Below are 21155 nucleotides of genomic sequence, written 5' to 3'. Positions count from 1 at the left end.
CATTTCGTTTCGAGATACGGTTAGACTTTTTGAAACTAGGAGCAAAATAATAAAACTCACGACGTGTAATTGATTGTTTATTTTAAGGAGTACAGTAAATGAAAATCGTACATAGAAAACATCGGACGGACACCATACCACTGAACAGAATTTTACCTTGACCTCATGCACTGACACCTTTGACCTATTGCGTAAATTGACCAATCACAGCCAGCGGAACTTCAGGGACTTTCCCTTCACTCATTGTCTGACCTTTGTGGCCATGCTATGGGGAGCTAGCTGCTGCTGAGGAACGTACTTGTTGTACAAAGTTTCGTGGTGATTATCTATTCACGAAATACAAAGATTTATGCTATCGTATTGTTTAGTAAAAGAAGGTATGGCAAATACGTTATATTTCAAGACTTGTGGATCTCCATTAATTTATACTTGTACAGATTCGACTGCCAGTATCTACGCAGCATGGCCATGAGTCGATATCACAAAGTATGAGTTGTCTGTAGCGTGAATCAAAAAATCATTGGCATAAAAATTTGCATAACATTGCATAAATTAGCATAAATTAACTTCGACGTTCGATTTCGCGGTAACATCCGTTTATTAGACCCCCCATATCTTTTCGTCACCTTTGTTCTGAAAAGGGGGTCTTAGAATCGGAGGAATACGGTACATACATACATATAGACTGATGCCGGATGCCAGACGGCTACCCATCCCAATAGCTTCATAGTCTATATTAGCTGAAAAACATTGTTCGGTATATGCTAGCTTTGAGTCTGGTTACACAGAAAATGTTGTTTTCACCATTTATAACTCGCATGTTCTTTCAAAAAAGGCGAAACAAAAGTAGACCAAGGTTGAATCATGGGCAAAAGGGCCAATGATGGCGCCTTCATCGTGCGTGTAGGCAGATCAACAATGCCAAAACCATTGAGAAATGGTCCAAACTACTGTATGTCACATGACGAAAGTGCCAACATCTGAGCTCTTTCCCATGAGGCAACTTACTTCTACTTTTGGTTGGCCAATTTTTCAAAGAACATATGAGTTGTAAATGGTAAGAACAACATTTCATGTATATCCAGACCAAAAGCCAGCACTTATCAAACAAGTCATCAATGATGACACAGTCCCCGCTCACACCATTAATTGACAGCACATGCACACTACAATAAAATGTCTATGTGCCAAGTTTGAACGAAATCTGTTCAGGGATAGTTGAGTTATGGTTCAAAAACATGAAAAATCGCAACAAAATGGCCGCCCGGTGGCCATATTGGATTGTATTGCAAAATAAATTGATGTGCATATATATGCCATAAAAGTACTTTATCTGTGTACCAACACTGAACAAAATCGGTTCAGGGATTAGTTGAGTTATGGTTCAAAGACATGAAAAATTTACGACAAAATGGCCGTCCAGTGGCCATATTGGGTCGTATCACAAAATAAATTGACATGCATATGTATGGCACAGTACTTTATCCTTGCACACACTGCGTCCGTGGGGACTAAATATCACCTTGGGTTAACTTCCTCTTTAATATTGGGAATCCAAAACATCTCTCTGAAGATCGAATGGTATTTATGGGAACTAAAATGCAAAAAGATATATGTAAATGGGCTTTATTCACCCCTTAATGTAACAAGAATTATACAGTATACTCACTTTATCTACGGTTTCAGTAGCTACATAGCCTGAACATCGACTGCTTTCTACTGTGTACCTATATATGAGGATTTTATACTCATATATACCATAACTTTCAGGAGGTAAGTCAAACTTTGCTGTGATTTTATGGTAGGTTGGTGAATATGGTGTCAGATGCACAGGTTGCCAATAGGCTGCCTCCTCTGAAAGATAATTAATACAGAATGTCAATTGTAATCTCATGTTCTACTTTGTAATGCAAATTTAAAGTCTGTTTGAATATATTACACAGATATTGTCTGGCCATGAGGGCGACGGCGTATTTTTGTTTCCCAGAGTGACTGTGAGTCACACAAAAAACACAGCCTGTCTTGTTGGGACAAAAGCCGATTCAAGCAGACTGTTTTTTGGGACAAATTATAGATCAAGGGGAAAAAAACATGCTGTTACCTGAATATGGGCAGTTAATATTTTTTTTATGATGAACTTCATCAATTTTTCTATTTTTTTTCTATAAAGTCTGGAAATTTCTCCCAAATCACTTTTTTGGCAGAGGTGAGCCACACAATGCACACAATATTATGCACATGGTGATTTCAAACTGATCCAAGTGATGATTGCCAAATAATTGTAGTGTTAACCGGAAGGTACCAAAATGGCGAATACGATGTGACCATAAATTTATGACAGTGATACAACGGATGAGGTACATGTATGTTATTATGAAACCTTCCATATGGGTGGAAGATGTACTGCCCTACAAGACATTCTGACTTCTTTAAGTTGCACATGAGTTTTTACGTAATTCAACAAAGTGAAGTCCAATTGCAGAATGATCTGGCCATTACTCCTGAGTCAGGGACAAGCAAGAGACAGGTTCATTAAAGTGCCTTGCTCAAGAGCAGAACATGAGGGTTGAGGATGCAATTATGAATAACATCTTCTCAAAGTAAGTGTGGTACCAATCATGGTCTGTCAGTCCTTACGAAGTTTTCATGATTAAATTAAATTTCATGATTAATGATTAGACAAAATTTCACATGATCATGAGCTGATTTGATTTATGTTTAGATTGATTATCACATCATCAAATAACAAAGATCTTACATGAGTGATATACATTCACTAAGTGTTGAAAATGAAGGAAATAATTGTCAGTTGAGAAACTGTTAAGCTCCCTAACAAAACAACAAATTTTAATATAACAAAATGTAGAGCACTGTAGATAGCTGTCTTTATCAGTGGTGCATACGATCATGCTATTAATTTTCCGTATTTGCAAATGCAAAAGGAAACATCTACTGACATCTGCATATATTTTATAATTGCCATCCAATGGTGTGATGGAAATTTGCAGAAAGATGAAGAATGAGTGATATGCCCGTAAATGATCTTGGTTGATACACTTGACTATGTTATCTCTCAGCATTTTATCAATTTGATTCATGATGTACAATGTAGGTGTTCTAGCAAATCTTATATATACTATATACCGCCACTATGAGAACACAAGGTCACTTTGTATGAATTTCAAAAGACACAGAATTTACCAGCAATAGACTTGTATGAGTCAAGTAAATTGTGAAAAGTATGAGTTTGAGAAGTATTGAAAGGTATTACATCCTTTGAATTATCAATGACAAAATATACGCAGCATTTGTGGTATTTTGTTTTTTCCAAACATTGGAAATTGGATGAAGTTTATATATTGTTGTTTCCTAAAACTGTCAAAGAACTGACCTATTCTGGACAAGTATTAAAATTACATACCTCCTGGTTGGACTTGGCATTCAGCTGTTTTGCTTATCTCTGGATCACCACAAGCTGCAAGGAAATGAAAACATGATTGGTAACGCAATGGCATGTAGTGAAAATAATAGAAAAGATACCATCGCCACAGAAGACATCTTTGAAAATACCTCAAAAGCAGCATACAGAGGTCGATCTCGTCAGCAGAAGCTCAAGTAAAGAAATGTATTTGAGGTAATAGTATATGAACTGCTGGTATGAAAGGTCACCATCCATGCATGCACATGTACATGCAACAGCTTTCCTGAGCATTAAGATTTGTCAGACTTTGGACTTAACCCTCATTGTCAGGGCTCGAAATTAACTTTTTTCCCTGGTAGTCCCATTGGGCTACCATTTTCTGAAGTTCAAGTAGCCCAGTGACAAGGTCTGGTAGCCCATGCATGAATGAAGATTTTTTTTGTAAAGGATTTTTATTTATATCTAGACAATGAAAGATTTATTTGCATGATTCTGTCCAGGAAGTGAATTTTCTGGTCATTTGAAATCAATACCTGCAGATTATAGCCTTAGGAGAACGGTACACCATGTATAGTGGACAACGGTGACGCCTCAAAGTTTGACGACCTAATTCACACATACGCAGAGCCTATGCAAATTTTGATGTTCGCCATGACAACGAATATTCACTTAGCACGTGTAAACACAAGTCATTGACAATGACATAGTCCCCACTTGTAATAGGAGTACCGTACTCGTCTGAGTATAAGCCCCCGGTTCGGCAACACTAAACAGCTGTAGGGGAGGGGCTTATACTCGAGCAACCCCATGTTGTCTGGCATGGACGCTTAATTTATGCTAATTTTATGCACGATTTTTTTCAACACCACTCGATCTTTCTATCGCTTTCAAAATAGACTTACACATCCAAAGAAACTGATTGTACAATCTCTGAATACAGAAGTGACATTTCGGTGAAATTCAGCGTCAAAAAAACCCCCCAAACTTGAAACAAAGACGTCATGTATGCTGCTGATCAACAGTAATGTGAACAGGCATGCATTGCCTACACGGAAAGGCAACTCAATATTCCAGTATCAAACTGTCTACATCTTGTGAAAACAACAACATAGAAGTGAAAATTGTAATAGTCACCAGGAAAAGTCTTCACAAATGAAAGGATAAATTGCTTCAAACAAAAGAAACTGCATGTTTCAAGCATGAAAACATCGTGGCTGTGAATGAAAATGAACAATGGCCGACGTGAGTGAGACTATTCTATTTAGGCGACGGGGGTGAGCAGGGTCAAAGAATCAAGATAGTACTGGGAAAACGTGTCATTTTTCTTACGATGCTGTCAAGGGAACTCCAGTTTCCCATTGTTTTAACATCTTTTAATAGTTTTTTTATTATCTAAAAGTAATTTTACCAAGTTAAATAACTAAATATACTCTCCTAACCTTTCTGTATTGGAGTTACACTAGGGTAGGGGCTTATACACGGATGTAATGCATTTTCTAAAATCCTCTGAAATCAGTAGGGGGGCTTATACACGAGCAGGGGCTTATACTCGGACGAGTACGGTATTAGTTTTGATGGGGCAGGGAAATGTGGTCATTAAGAAGTATCACTGGAGTGTATATGTTGAGATCTATGGGCACATAGGTCTATGTCGTTGTTCCCAATTTGAAACACATGAGGCATGTCTAAGTTATGGTTCTAAATCGGGAAAAAAGATCAGACCTCTAGCTGTATTGGCCAGCCAAGAAATACATATGTGCATAATAATGAGGTACAAGATGTGACATCTTAAGGTCTCATATCCTATCAGAATTGGAGGGTATAGAACTTGTGGTTACTGAGTTATGCATATATATGTATAATCAAGGTCAAACGTCATAAAGTCACGTGACATTTTAAAAAAAATTGTATTGCTAATTAATCCCTATATGCCAAAAATCAGACCTCTAGCTCTATTCCCTTGGCCAGAATTAGATGTGTGCATAATTAATGACGTAAAGCCTGTGTTGTCATAAGGTCTCCCATCCTACTAAATATAAAGGACATAGCACTTGTGGTTACGTATTTATCGACATAAACGTATATTTCAGGTCAAAGGTCATCGAGGTCACATGACATTTGGTCAAAAAATTTCTATCCTATAGTTATCCCTATATACCAAAAATCAGACATCAAGCTCTATGGGTTTGCTCAGAATTAGATATACGCATAATTAATGAGGTACAGTATGAAGCATCATAAGGTCTCCCATCATACCATATATGAAGGGTGTATCACTTGTGGTTACTGAGTTATGGACAAATATGTATATTTGAGGTCAAAGGTCATCGAGGTAATGTGACATTTTGTCAAAATAATTGTATCGCTAAGTTATCCCTATATACCAACAAGTCATCGTTGATGACACAGTCCCCGCTTGTCCATTTTGTTATAATCTTTGGTGTCTTGGTAGCTGTGGTCTAGGTCGCTGTGGAATGACATTGATGCAAGGGGTGCATCAGGCCTGTGACTTGTATAATAAAGTAATCTAAGGAACGTTCAATAAATGACTCATCTCTGCCGGTAATGACCACTGAAGGAACTTTTGATTACATCACACATAACGATGCCCTCACTGCCTCTAGTGTCATGACGGCACATACTATACACATGGTTTGGTGGAATTTTCGAAATGCTACGGGATCGGGTATGTTGTTGTAATCAGCCATCAGCCATTTCGAATCATATAATGAAACAAATTAATGTGCACAAGAATGCAGCCATAGTATTTTATCTTCGTATCACGTTTGAACAAAATCAGTCTATCGAGAGACAGTGACCTATGTTTATGTTTCAAAGACATAAAAAAATCAAACCAAAATTGAAATCAAATGGCTGTCTATTGACCATATGGATCATAGCACAAAATTAGTAGACATGCATATGTATGCCATAGTACTTTATCTTTGTACCATGTCTCAACAACATTGGTTAAGGAATATTTGCATATGATTAAGCCTCAAAGACATGAAAAAATCCAAAAATGACCATCGGGCAGCGATATTCGAAAAAAATGACAATCTGGCAGCCATATTGGAACATGTCAGTCACGAAGTAAAATGACATATTGTATGCCATAGTGCTTGATCTTTGTGCCAAGTTTGGACAAAATGGGTGTAATGACCTTTGAATTACGCTTCAAAGACATGCAAAATTCCAACAAAATGGCAGTTCTGCAGCCATATTGGATCCTATCACAAGGTTAATTGATACATGCATATGCATGCCATAGTACGTGCTTTGAATTTGTGCCAAGTTTGAACACAATCGGTTCAACGATGTTTGAGTTACAGTTCAAAGACATGAAATAATCGCAAAAAAATGGCCGCCTGTCAGCCATATTGGATCATTTCACAAAATAAATCGGTGTTCATATGAAGGGCATACTGTTTTGCTTTGTGCCAAATTTGAACAGAATCGGTTCAAGGATGTCTGAGTTATGGTCCAAAGACATGAAAAATCGCAACAAAATGGCCACCTCACGCCCATATCGGATCATATCGCAATATAATTTGACATGCATATGTAGGCCATAGTGTTTTGCCTTTGTGCCTAGTTTGAACAGAATCGGTTCGAGGATGTTTGAGTTATGGTTCAAAGACACGAAAAATCGCAAACAAAATGGCCGCCTCGCGACCATATTGGATCGTACCGTGAACTTATTTAACACGCACATGTAGGCAATAGTGTTATGCCTTTGTGCGAAGTTTGAACAGAATCTGTTCAAGGATGTCTGAGTTATGGTCCAAAGACATGAAAAATCACAACAAAATGGCCGCCTCGCGCCCATATTGAATCATATCGCAAAATTATTTGACATGGATATGAAAGCCGTAGTGTTATGCCTTTGTGCCAAGTTTGAACAGAATCTGCTCAAGGATGTCTGAGTTATGGTCAAAAGACATGAAAAATCGCAACAAAATGGCCGCCTCGCGGCCAAATTCGATCGTATCACATAGTAAATCGACGTGCATCTGTAGGTCATAGTGCTATGCCTTTGTGCCAAGTTTGAACGAAATTGGTTCAGCAGTGTCTGAGAAACTGTTGATGACGGACAGACGGACGGACGGACGGACGGACGGACGCACAGACGGGACCCAATCTATAAGTCCCTGCCGGACTTCGTCCGCGGGGACTAAAAATCAGACCTCTAGCTCTATTGGCTTGCTCAAAATTAGATATGTGCATAATTAATGAGGTACAATATGTGGCGTCATATGCTGTCCCATCATACCATATATGAAGGGTGTAGCACTTGTGGTTACTGAGTTATGGACAGATATGTATATTTGAGGTCAAAGGTCACCGAGGTCACATGACATTTTGTCAAAAAAATTGTATTGCTAAGTTATCCCTATATACCAAAAATCAGACCTCTAGCTCTATTGGCTCGCTCAAAATTAGATATGCACATAATTAATGAGGTACAATATGTGGCGTCATAAAGTGTCCCATCATACCATACATGAAGGTAGTAGCACTTGTGGTTACTGAGTTATGGACAAATATGTATATTTGAGGTCAAAGGTCCCCAAGGTCACCTGACATTTTGGAAAAATAATTGTATTGCTAAGTTATCCCTATATACCAAGAATCAGACATCTAGCTCTATTGGCTTGCTCAAAATTAGATATGTGCATAATTAATGAGGTACAATATGTGGCGTCATAAGCTGTCCCATCATACCATACATGAAGGGTGTAGCACTTGTGGTTACTGAGTTATGGACAAATATGTATATTTGAGGTCAAAGGTCACCAAGGTCACCTGACATTTTGGAAAAAAAAATAGTATTGCTAAGTTATCCCTATATACCAAAAATCAGACCTCTAGCTCTATTGGCTCGCTCAAAATTAGATATGCACATAATTAATGAGGTACAATATGTGGCGTCATAAGCTGTACGTCCCATCATACCATATATGAAGGGTGTAGCACTTGTGGTTACTGAGTTATGGACATATATATATATTTGAGGTCAAAGGTCACCAAGGTCACCTGACATTTTGTCAAAATATCTGAGATATCTGCGTGAACGGATGGACTCACGGATGGACACACGGACGGACATGACCCAATCTATAAGCCCCCTGGACTTCATCTGTGGGTACTAAAAACTGTGTCACTGCATCCTTTTTGCAATATGAATACGATGAGAAACTAAATTTTTATTTTTCTTGGCCTTATACATGGGAGTCTATGGACTGCCTTATACATGGGAGTCTATGGACTGCCTTATACATGGGAATCTATGGAGACTGCCTTATACATGGGAGTCTATGGAGGTGAAAACTAAAAAGTCCTCTAACACGGCCAAATTTGATCGCATTGTGAAACAAATTGACATGCATCTGTATGGGGTAGGCTACTATCCTTGTGCAAAGTTTGAAAGAAATTGACCTGGGCATGTCTGAGATATCTGCGTGAACGGACGGACGCACGGACACACAGACGCACGCACGGACATGACCAAACCTATAAGTCCCCCCGGACGGTGTCCGTGGGGACTAATAACATGGCGAAAAGTAAGATTGGCTATGAATTTCAGGATGACAACTTGGTACCATCATGTTCCTAATACTTTCATGGCAATTTTGGCTATATTTCTTTACCATAGTACATTATCATGAGATGATCTCGTACACTTCGGAAAGCATAATTTGTGGATGGCCAGACAGCTTTTTCTTTGCAGTTTGAATAATTTTGTGATTAAATAACTATGAAAATGAATTTCATTGGCCATCATTTCCCGAGCCTGTCATTCAAGTACATCAGTTCAGATAATGATATTTTATTGAAAGTTTGTCGCAACAAATTCGACTGCACTGTCGCCTTTCAATTTGCACAATGAAGTCATAGTTTGGCCTTTCTGTGTCCAGCTGGGTTGACTGTATGAGCGTCGCTCATCTCACAGCGATCAACATCATGTCGTCCACTGAGTAATTTCATGTACCTGGCTTTGGTAGTCCGTGTGGGCTACCATTTCATGGGTTTTGGTAGTCCCAGAGAAAAGTTGGTAGTCTGTGGACGCGGAACTACCGCTAATTTCGAGCCCTGATTGTGTCCTAGCTTTCATGATTCTGAAATTGTCTCAGCATATACCGTAATATATCAGAGAATGTATAAATCTGCATTCTTTAGCTGATCTGATTCCAGTGCTTAGTAGCATCTTGAATTACTCTATCATATATACCAACATGTTACGAAGCATATCAGTTATGATTAATTAATATAATCTGTTGTAACTGCATGGTCAGGAGCAAAGTCTACGTCCTTTGAAATATTTGGTCAATCTACGAGTACACAGCGCTACCAGGTCTTATGTTTGTCCTTAGCTTTGCAGATACTCGTACTTGGTTGGGCAAAAATCACATTTCAGGGCATACAATATACTGTACGCCTGTATTGACGCTATCAGTGGGGAATGAATATGCAATAATGATCTAAACTTCACAAGGTTGATCTGTATCATAGCAGATAACCATGCTCACGTTTTGAACACAACAGAATCCACTGTTTTACAATGGACAATCAGAACACTTAATATACTGTCATTATGAACTTTTATCCTAGTATCTTGGACTGCAAATGCATGAAGCTGTCAAAATATAATTTTTCTAGGAAAATGATTACAAATTTTTGCCTGAAAAATATGCTACAATGACAATCAGTATAGTAAGAATTTTGTAGGAAAGGCTGACTGTTGCATGGAAACAAGCCAACAGTTAACAGCAAATTAATGTACGATTTAATAACAGTCCCTTACATGGTGTTCTGAAACGTTCACTGTGGAGGGTTGAGTGAGGGCCAATTTGACCATCTGGTGAGGTCTCATCTGTGTATGGTAAGGTTCGCACTACCAATTGATAATCACAGTACGGTGAGAGTGGTCGGAAACAGTCAAAGAAGTACTGAAGAGTGGGACCCTATTGCAGAGAAAAAATAAAATTGTTATTAGCAGTGTCTGATTTATCCATTACGTTTCTGGAATACATATGGAATCACAAATATTTAGAGGTTATTTAAGCAATGAAGCACACCCAGCAATGGTATACCACGACATTTTGACCGGTTCATGACATATAGCATGAGCGATAGCGAGTGCATATGGGTATATGAAGTGTAACTGGTCAAAACTGAGTGGTATACCATCGCTAGGTGTGATCTATCGCTGTCGTAACAGTATATTGAAATTCAGGCATGGAACGCTAAAAAAGGATTTTTGCTCTTGCTTAGAGCTTGCGCATGTGCCAGCTGTGGTATATTGCGAATATATCATGGTTCTTTTCACATCTAGACCAATCAGATAACTGTATTTTTGTCATCAATATACTGGTATGATATAATACCCAATATCACCTAGCTGTTCCTGTGTTGTATCACCATGAGTGTCATTTGTGCTGCATTAGACACGAAATGAAGTCGACTGTCTAATGTAGCACAAATGACATGAATACTGGTACGAAGCAAGGAACAGGTGATATTGATTATTATATCATACCAGTATATTGATGGTGCAAATACAATGATCTGATTGGTCGAGACGCGAAAAGAACCATGGTATATTGGCGATATACCACGGCTGGAACATGCGAGAGAGCTCAGCTTGAGCAAAATTCCGTTTTTTTGACGTTCACCGCCAGAATTTCAATATACTGTTATGATATAATAGCAATAAATCACACCCAGCGACGGGTATACCACTCGATTTTGACCAGTTCCAACATATATGCACTTGCTATCGCTTGTGCATATATGAAGTGAATTGGTCAAAATCGAATGGTATACCGTCACTGGGCGTGCTTTATTGCTTAAATAACCAATTTATCATATACCCATGCCCTGAATTTCATAAATGATACCAAAAACCTTAAATTTTGAGGCTTTACTTTTATTTGATGTGCAAAAAGGTTTCATTTAATTTCATTAACAGTATAACGTTTTCACAGAAGTCAACACCAGGCATGGCAAATGCTCCATATTAACACCAGAAGGAAAGACACCCCAACTCAAAAATAGTTGCACAAAAAGAACGTTTTATGCAGCAATATATTATTACATTACCAAACACAAACTTTTCACTTCTTTAAATCTCTGTCGATTTTGATCACACTCGATCGTTGTATGGCATGGAGAAAGGCAGACATTACGTTTGTTTACACTGAGGGTTGCTTTTTGTCAACAGGTGTTGTGTGCGTGTGACATCGCTATCAGGCCACACCCTAACTACCTGTTTGGCCGGGAGGTAGACAGTGCCATGCAAATGATAAACTTTGGCAAGAGCTTGAATTACAAGAACTTAATCAATGGCATAACCACAAGACAACATTACAAAATTCAACATTCTATTCCCGTATCCAGTTACCTGAAATATCCTTGTTCCTCAAAGCCCTCCAAAGAAAGTTTTGTGTTGGCAACATATTGCATCATAGTGGCAACCATTTTGCTATGTTTAATTTGTTTACTGTCCAATTGCAAATGTATGTTGTAGCTCAGGAACATCCAAAACTGCCAATTATTGTGCATGTCTCGACGCTGATTACCGTAAAATATCACGTCTGATATTTCACGGTATAAGGGATGTGTCACCAAGATGGAGCAATATGAGAAAGGGTATATGATAGCTACTGGCATCAGTTCTCCCTGGATAGCCATCCTAAATCTATGAAGTGTTTACACTGTATGTAACATGTACATCTGAATACTAGCAAATTCCTCACAACACCGTTTGATGAAAGTGAATCAAAAGTGACATTGCTATTATACTCACATCAATGTCCGTGAAATTGTCCTCAGAAAGATCAAATGTTGCACACAGTGTTTGCCTAAAGTAGTGGTACTTGTACTCCCCATGGTCAGTTAGCCCCATCAAGGATACATGAAATCCTGTCGGCTTGTCTGTAATGTGCACAATAAAGAATTGTCAGTCAAATCCTGTATACTGAAATTTGGAAAATAGCACATGAACTGTGGTACAGGATAACTGTCATATTCCTAGAATTTTTCTTCAAAAATCCAGAAAGGGAAATTGAGAAACCAGAAAATCACTCTATTGCATTTATTGGTTTCGTAACTGACAACACTACTCCACACTCTATAATGGGGCACAACAAAAGCACAAGGCTGATGTGCAGAGTCTCGGAAGCTGATATCCAATTGGATGGCTGAATCTCACCGTTACCATTAAATAATACAAAAAGACTCCCTAAGTTGCTGTGAATAGTGACAATCGACCAATCAGATATAACCTTCCTAGCACACTGCACTGCGCACATCAGCAGAAAGGACAGTATTCACATTCAGTATGTCCGCCTACGTAAAACATTTTAACGATTTTTTTTTATAGTCAATTTGGGAATTTCTTGACTACTGGTAATTGTAATATGTAAAATTTGTTGTGTCAGAGACACCTTTCTCAAGACAGTGATACATCCATGTGGCTTATGAGAGCATACTTTTCACATCCATCCCATGGATTAAAAGTTATTGAAAAATGAGCAATTTCAGAAGAAATGCATCTTGGAAAATGTTTTTTTAAAGATAAGGAAAAAAACAAATTATAATTTCTTGTGAAGTAGAAAAATAAGACTTATTACTGTGTTTGAAAGATGTTTACCCTTGCAATTGCATTAACTTTCCAATTATGTCAGTCATGACAATGCTAGACTGAATTGATGTTGTACCTCATTTAAGGTATTTGATATAAGCATGTCCTTCATATACAGTACTAGTTAAATATACAAGCAACAATTTCATATGAGTCTATTGGTACACTCACAGCGACGCAAGACGTCTATTGACCAACTCATGTTGACCAAGATGTGGTTTTCAGAGACACCTCCATCAGTGACGCCAATATCAGTATCCCACATCGCCTGGAAGTCCTCCGGTTTGCTGGGAATCTTGTCCCACGGTACTGGGTCAGCCTCCTCACACATACCCTCTGTGGATGTACAGTAAATTGATAGATAACGATCGATTACTATAAAATGTCAATAATTTTTGGCATATTTCCTACTGTGTAGACTTGAAGGAATTTCATGACCAGCCAATATTTGGAAAATAAACTCAAAGTCACCAAAAGGTTGAAAAAAACAAAATACACTGAATCATCTCCATAGCAAATATATTGTACAAACTTTTGTTACCATACTTTTGTGCACTGAAATGGAACCGGACATATCATCAAATGTTGTGTTGACTGTGAGTGGATTAACAGACATGCTACAAAAACTGAAATTCTGGCATGAGAAATTCAACATGAATGGAACCAGTGGCAGTTGACTTTATTTGCTTGGATTGCAAACCTTGCAAGCTGCAAACCTATGGACAAAAACGGTGATGTTTGTCCTAGGAAAATTATGCAGATGGCTCATTAAGAGTTGAGAGTGCACAATAACGTGATTACTGATTGCAGAACCAATTGATTTTAAACTCTAATGATTCTTTTTTATACTTTTTGGTGGGTGATATAAGTTTACCAGGCGAGTTGATGAGCGAAATGTCATTTTTGTTGATTTTCAAATTTTTACACTTTATATTTTTTTTTAAAGCATGAACATTTCTAATTTTGCATCTTTGGTATTTTTAATAGTTGTAACTTACTATGCAGCGTCTTTGATCACTTTATCATAGTAGATATAGACAATTTATGGTACTATTATTATTATTATTATTATTGTTGTTGTTGTTGTTGTTGTTGTTGTTGTTAATGTTATGAAGTATAATCTGATGACCACCAAATGATGTTCACTCTTAGCCCTTGCTAGGGGAATTAGAGTGAATACTAAGCTAATTAGCCTAGACCATAGTATTCACTCTATATGGCTGCTGTCACATATAAAGCATTGATACAACCCTACACCAGATCACATGGCAAGGTAACAGCTCACAAACACTGATATGGTCGCATTGAATTCAGAAGGGAGCTATCATCAGTAGCTGATGTATATATAGACACAGCCTTCTCAAGTGCAGTACATGACTGTAAATTTTTGCTTTGTTGCAGAAGTAACACACTTTTATCAAAGTCACCCTGAGATTTTGGGAAATCAACAGGTGAAACATTCAAAATATTTTGACAGAAGTGGCAGTAATACACCAGTAACGTACCAGTACGGCAAGTACTCTGCAATGCAAACTCTAATCATACACCTGTTTTGACAGACAAGTTCTAGATAATTTACCACTCCAGGTCAAAATCCCCTTCTCAAGGACAAATGTTTCACAATGCCTCAAGTTGATGGTTCTTTTAGGAAGCATATAATAGGAAAATAAAGCAATTTATCATAAGTGTGATGAGGAAATATTTGCAGTGGATAAATTAATCACAGCTCTGTTTAAATGGTTTTGCAGAAATGGATAAACTGATATCTGTACAACCATAGAGTCTAAGGTCTATGGTATGACTGAAGAACAAAAAAAGAACATTTGCATTAAATGATCCCTTGAAACACATTAATCAAGAAGAAATCTGTATGGTAACATATGGATATGTAATTTTGTGAATCCCAAGGAAAAGTTTATGGATAATCATTTTTAGGTAATTTTAATGTGATTCTGTTATTATAACTATTATCTATGTGCTACAATTCATATTCAATTGAGATAACATATGCCTTCTTGTATATAGTTATGTATATATTTATACATAGAAAGCAATTGAAGTATTGCAAGGAATTAATTTTCAATGTCAGCATGGATCGCACTATGCGAGATTTAGTTTTGGTTTTACTTGGTAGTGTTAAAATATACAGTAATCCTTAAAAGATTGAATTTTACTGTGCTTAACCTACTGATTTAACTATATACACCGTATAAGGTAATGGGTTAATATACTAGAAACGATATAGTACATGTGTATTTTTATCTGCCTAAAGACTGATTAAAATAAACAAAACAAATAAATAAATAAAATCTGTTTGTGTCATTCAGTTATTTGGTATAAAAAACAATCAGATAGGTAGACCCTACCCAATGAAACATCAAAATGCATGGTGGCTTAGTAAGCATAATCTTCTAAGGAACAATAGCTGTAAGGTTTGCCTAAGTTTTTTAATTAGTTTTGTTCTATAAAAAAATAAATTTTCCGATTCTTCTCTTCTCCCCGAGTGTTATGAAATACTAAGCATTGTGTATACTTGGCAAATACTATTGTTGACCAATTCTTTTTAATCAAATTTCAGTTGTCAAAAATAACATTGGACATTCCATACATGTACATACAAGCTGAGTGTGTTGATAACATTACACATTTCAACAGCATTTTGGGTGCCTGACTATTTTACAAACAGAAAACACAGATTTTGTCATGATTTTGGGAGAAGGCGAATTTTACAAACAAGGAAAAATAATGAAAAACAATACAGTTAATGAAGGGTTAACTTTTTTTATTCTACATACTCAACATTTAGTGTCCTTCATATCTGTAAATATGTGGAATATTATTGCCTACGGTCAAATCAAATACCCACTTTTTATTATATACGTAAAGTCCCCTTTTGCTTCATCCTGGATAAAGGAACCAATTTTTTTGAAGCGTCCATTGTGAATCGAAAAACCAGTTATGTGTACTTCAGTATAGTATACAATGCAAGATCCGATGTACATGAATATTCCACATTGATTAAGGGTCGTATATAGAGGAAGAGCTCCAGCATGTGTACCAAGACTTTGGAATTCTTTACCATGTGAAACTTGACAAGCATCCACTGTATTTGTTTGCCAAGGCATATAATGTACAGTAACTCAACTGCACCTCTCATAATAACATGGCTTATTGATTTTGGTGTTTTATAAAAAAATTTTTTTTTGATTGATTGATTAATTGATTGAAGTGTAATCAGTGCCAGGTGAAAAAATAAGAAAAATATCTATTGACATTTCTGTTGCTTAGACACAGCCCTTTCACCACTTTGGTCTGACCTACAAATATTACTCAATTATAATTATAATGAAGCTGTATCTGTTTACAGAGAAATGGAAGTCTAAAGGTTGAAAAAAAATCAATACTTTTTTAGGTATTTATCGACTGTTTTTGTTAGATCTTTTAGGTAGAAATATATTTAATACTAGTAATTGCCACTGGCTGAAGCATAAAGTCTGATCTTCTAAAGCAGAGGGCAATTTTTTTGGGGGGGAGGGAGGCGTGGGAGAGGGGAAGGGAGTAAATCAATGATTACATACGATGATAGTGTCTGGAAGGCTTCCAACCAAATGTAATATTTTTCTCATGCTGATATGTATATTCTTAAAGGGAACAGTCATTGGAACTGTACCTGTCATGTGCGAGTTTCTTGTTCGTGCATGATATCAAGATGCACCTCATCATCATGCATAGCTGCAACATTTAAACTAAATTATATAGATTGTATGTCAGTCATGTTTTAAACTTTCATCAATCACCATTGTACCTTTGATACAGCGTTTACATTGGTCGTATGGGTCCTACACATACAACCTTTGAGCACAGTTCTGATGACTGTATCCCTTTAAATATGAGTGCATATGCTTGAGTGAAAACCAGATACCCAATTAGACTCATATCATAGGTTTTCTGTGGTCACACATTATACATCATTGACTTTTCCCCCTTGGCAATAGAAAACAAACAAGGACGTTTTCAGCAACAGTTCAGAGCCATACATATCCTGCCACACATGTGGAAACTGTGTGCCACTGACACTTTTACTGAAAGATGAATGGTACTTTATTGTTTCCTTGTTCTCTTTTGATAGGCTTCTGTGACCATAATGGAAAATGCAACGATACCTACAGGTTCACGTATTACTGGCAAAACAGTCAATCTTTGAAACCATTTCCATAGACAAAGATAAAGATATAGAAATGTATAAAATATAATTTAAAAAAATGATTTGACATGGCATGCTGAAATGGTGGCAGCAAGGGAAGAATGAGTTGATGTGCTTTACTCAGTATCACCATATATGGCATTCATATTCCAAAAATGTGATAACACATTCTGTTGTGAGAGATAATATTATGGTGGATGCAACAATAACTAGAACTGTCAAAACTTTCACGAAGTGTTCATGGCCAAATCACTGGCCCCTTCACAGCAACACACGGAGGCACTACTGTAGGTTGATTTTTTGTATATCATCATGGAGTGGAAACAGAGCTCCAGCTTGTGAGCTTTGAACGTTGTCTTCCGTGTTAAAATTGTAAGATCACAGCTATACTGGACCTCTTCTATGACAACTTTTTTAAAAGTACATGATTTTGTTACAGGGATTTGAAAATTACTCCTTTGCCACTGTGAACTGTAAACTCATTATAGTGACCCGGATCTAAGCTTTTATGCTGGTAAAAATTGAAATGTCTACCACGCCCATACACCTCACATGCAAATAAGCTGACTGACATATCCTGAAGTTTCAAAAGGTGTAACAGGAAACTGTCTCAGTGATCATCACTATACACAGCATCCACAGTTATTAAATGTGAAAAAAGATTCTGCTAAGAACTGGTCAGCACTTTGACAACATTTTTCACATGAATTTTACATTGATGTTACAGTGAATGTAACTGGATGTATAAGCAACAAAACCAAAGGTGTGCTGTATTTTGGACATACTGGTCATTCATCACGAACTGAAACCTGGACTCAAATTGGGTCAATCACCTACTTGAAACAGATTTATCTGTTTAGTTTGTAACCAGTGGCATGTCAAGACACTGAAAAAAATAAACACATAAATTTGCAGTGGAAAGTTTGTCATCTCGAAGCGCAACTCCATCTTTCATAAAAGAAACCTGTTGATTCTAGTCAGTCAAATACTGTAGTGTGATTCTCAATTTCACATTTCACTTTAAAATTACAGAGAAAATTCTCTTCCTGGTGACATCATGGGTAATTGTAATATGATTGTAATTCAGAGAAATACATGAGCTAATGTTCTATTTCAGAATCTGCGAAAAATCTCTGTGAAAATTATGATTCAAAATACACCTACATATTATTTATACAGGTACATGTATTCAATGTTTAACCACTGGTATACGGTATGAGGTTAAAGGTGCCAACATTGTTTCTTAGTAATCTGGACGTACGTGACAGGTGAAGTAATTTAGCGGGCTGCCAGATCTTTGGGGAGGGATGGTCAGCATAAGGATGTGCTATTTTTTTATCCAAATGTTCCAAACTTTTACACATCTTTTTTGAGTAGGGAGAGCATACAATCATTTTCAAGCCATGTGAATTTTTATGTGAAAACAGGATGTACGTATAATTTGTTTTGGGAGAGAGCTTTGGTAGTGTACATTTTCATGACTTTCAACCACCCTCCTCTGAAGACTTCTGACCACCCTCCTCCAAAGATCTGTTCCATCTCTATATTTATGTGAGTTTTGACCTGTGATTGATTTTTAGGCCCTAAAACATACAGCTAAATGTTTGAAGCGTGACAAATTATACTAATGATTACATTGTTTTGGTATGCAAAACTAACAAATTAACTCGTTACCAATGAGAATGTCTGTATACCTGGGACAGAGCACTTAGTACACAAAAGTATATTAGATATAATGACACTGGTCCTTATCATAAAAGAGTGAAATTAAGGAGACATCCAAAAAGGAGGAAATGGTCAACTATAAACTTACCATTTCGAACAATGCTGCAAGTTACTTCACCAATCGTCGTCTGAAACAAACAAAGGAAAAATTAGCGATGTCATTTGATTTTAGTAACTCCTCCTCCAAATCCTCCAAAGAATTAGTGGCCAGTTGTATTTACATGCCATAACTGTATTGAAGAATAGCAGAGGGCATTACATCAACATATCTAGAGTGTACTGTTTCTTAGGAGTGTGTAGTATTAGCCAGGATAGGTGTAATGAATGAAGTTAACTTGAGAAATTCACAAATGTACAAACAACAAACAGAGAGAAACTTGAAAGTAAATTGTTAAAAAGGTACTAAATTGTAAAGCTGTGGCTATTCTTGCTATGCTGAAGACGGTAATGAATTCAGTCCATCAGAACATTCATATGGAATAAGTAAATTCACTTTGGACATTTTTAGTGTGCCAAATATACATGAATTGGAACTCGATGAGATATATATTGTTGGGCAGTTGCTGCTGGTGGGAAAAGTTGTTCTTTATTGCTGAATGTGGAATTGAATAAATTATATCAGAACATTTAATCTGTATTTCATATACCTCTGTTTATTACAGGGAAAAAGTAAATTCACTTTGGGCATTTTCAGTTTGCCAATTTTACACTGACTTTAGAACTTGATACGACATGAGCTGTAATAGTCCAAGTTGTTCTTTATTGCTGAATGTGAATTGAATAAACTCTACAAGAACTTTTAATCTGTATTTCACATCACTTGAGAAATTACTATTGCAAAGTTTACACACACTCAGGACTCACTGCTCTCTATCATTATCCTCAGCAACAGCAGGAGGAGTTGTTTGCTCATAACATCATGGTGTGGAAATAAAGCTATGGCTTTTAATAATGGTTATCAGTGTTTTGTATCTTGAACAAAAGTTGACTTTATATACTGTACATCTAATGTCACTTTGTAGACAGTGTATCAACAAACTGATCATTTCTTGTTCATGTATCTACCAGAAAAAGTCTTGAAGAGACGATGGTTGCTATCAGAAATCCCTGGTCTCAGCATAAAATAAAAAAGTGTACGTTAGAAATATGCATTATTTTAGCTCAAAAACGGTTTATTAGAGAAACTATTTCTTTTCTCTAGATATAACAATCAATAATACATTTGTTAAATCTGTAAAAATCTGTATTGCTGAAGAACTAAGCTAGGATTAGTACACAAATCAAAAGCACAAAAAACCCAGCATTTAATGTCCCTGATTTCAAGCACGTTAAAGAATTAACTCCTCGGTTGTCAAGAAAGGTTAGCCCCATATTTCCCCTGAAGCCAACCACTCAATGCTAACTGATAGGGATTTAGATACAGATAGATAATATATACAAACACAGGTGTATCAAAGTCTTACCTGCGGTATTGAATATGTGTTGCTAGCTATTATTTTACCAGGGTCAGTCTGTATATCATTGTCAGTTGCAACTTACTGTACACAGACCCTTTTTCAGTAAATTTCAAGCCATGTCAAGCTTTACAGTGCACAGTAGAGAACTGATACAGGTTTTGCCATTTCGTTGATACAACACATGGAAATTGAAACTATAAATAAATTTAAATTTTCGCATTTAACATTTATCCCCTGTCCTGATTTAAACATAAACTAAACTTCATGAGTTCTGAACACTTTTGGCTTATCGAAGAATTTCTAACAAATATGTCCTGGCTCCATATAGAATTGCCTTAGGGGGCATAGTATATTGAAAGCCACTGTGCATTCATTTATTGAATGAAAAGATCATGAGAGATACAGGGTTTTCACAAGAATGCACATATTGTGATACAATCATGCGTCTTCTGTCTTTATTACTTGATTACTTTCACTTTACTGTTACTATAAAGCTCTCGATTTTGAGAACTGATTCAATCAATTCTTCAATCACAAATTTCGCTGATACTTTCTAAAAATTCTTATTCATAATCTCACTCCTATACATCACCTAAAGCAGGGGTTTTTCTTCCAGTTAAAACTGAAGAACAAAAAATTCAAATATGCTCTTTGTCTGACTTACAAGCTTTGCCTTTTAATTACTTATTAAAGAGAATTAGA

General features: G+C 36.7%; 1 protein-coding gene across 1 annotated transcript in view; it reads right to left on the bottom strand.

The window, feature by feature from the left end:
* Positions 1–21155, bottom strand: part of LOC139135692 (uncharacterized) — a 76887-nt gene that overhangs the window by 33614 nt on the left and 22118 nt on the right. Inside the window, exons 3-8 of the mRNA XM_070703319.1 lie at positions 19085–19124; positions 13239–13403; positions 12231–12358; positions 10227–10386; positions 3422–3475; positions 1670–1854 (exon numbers count right to left, since the gene is read on the bottom strand). Of these exons, the coding sequence (XP_070559420.1) occupies positions 1670–1854; positions 3422–3475; positions 10227–10386; positions 12231–12358; positions 13239–13398 (687 nt within the window). The 5' untranslated portion in view covers positions 13399–13403; positions 19085–19124. The remainder of the gene's footprint in view (positions 1–1669; positions 1855–3421; positions 3476–10226; positions 10387–12230; positions 12359–13238; positions 13404–19084; positions 19125–21155) is intronic.

Source organism: Ptychodera flava, chromosome 6 (assembly GCF_041260155.1).
Source record: "Ptychodera flava strain L36383 chromosome 6, AS_Pfla_20210202, whole genome shotgun sequence".
Lineage (NCBI taxonomy): Eukaryota > Metazoa > Hemichordata > Enteropneusta > Ptychoderidae > Ptychodera > Ptychodera flava.
Note: the sequence above shows the minus strand (reverse complement) of the source record. Positions and strands in the feature narration are given on the sequence as shown.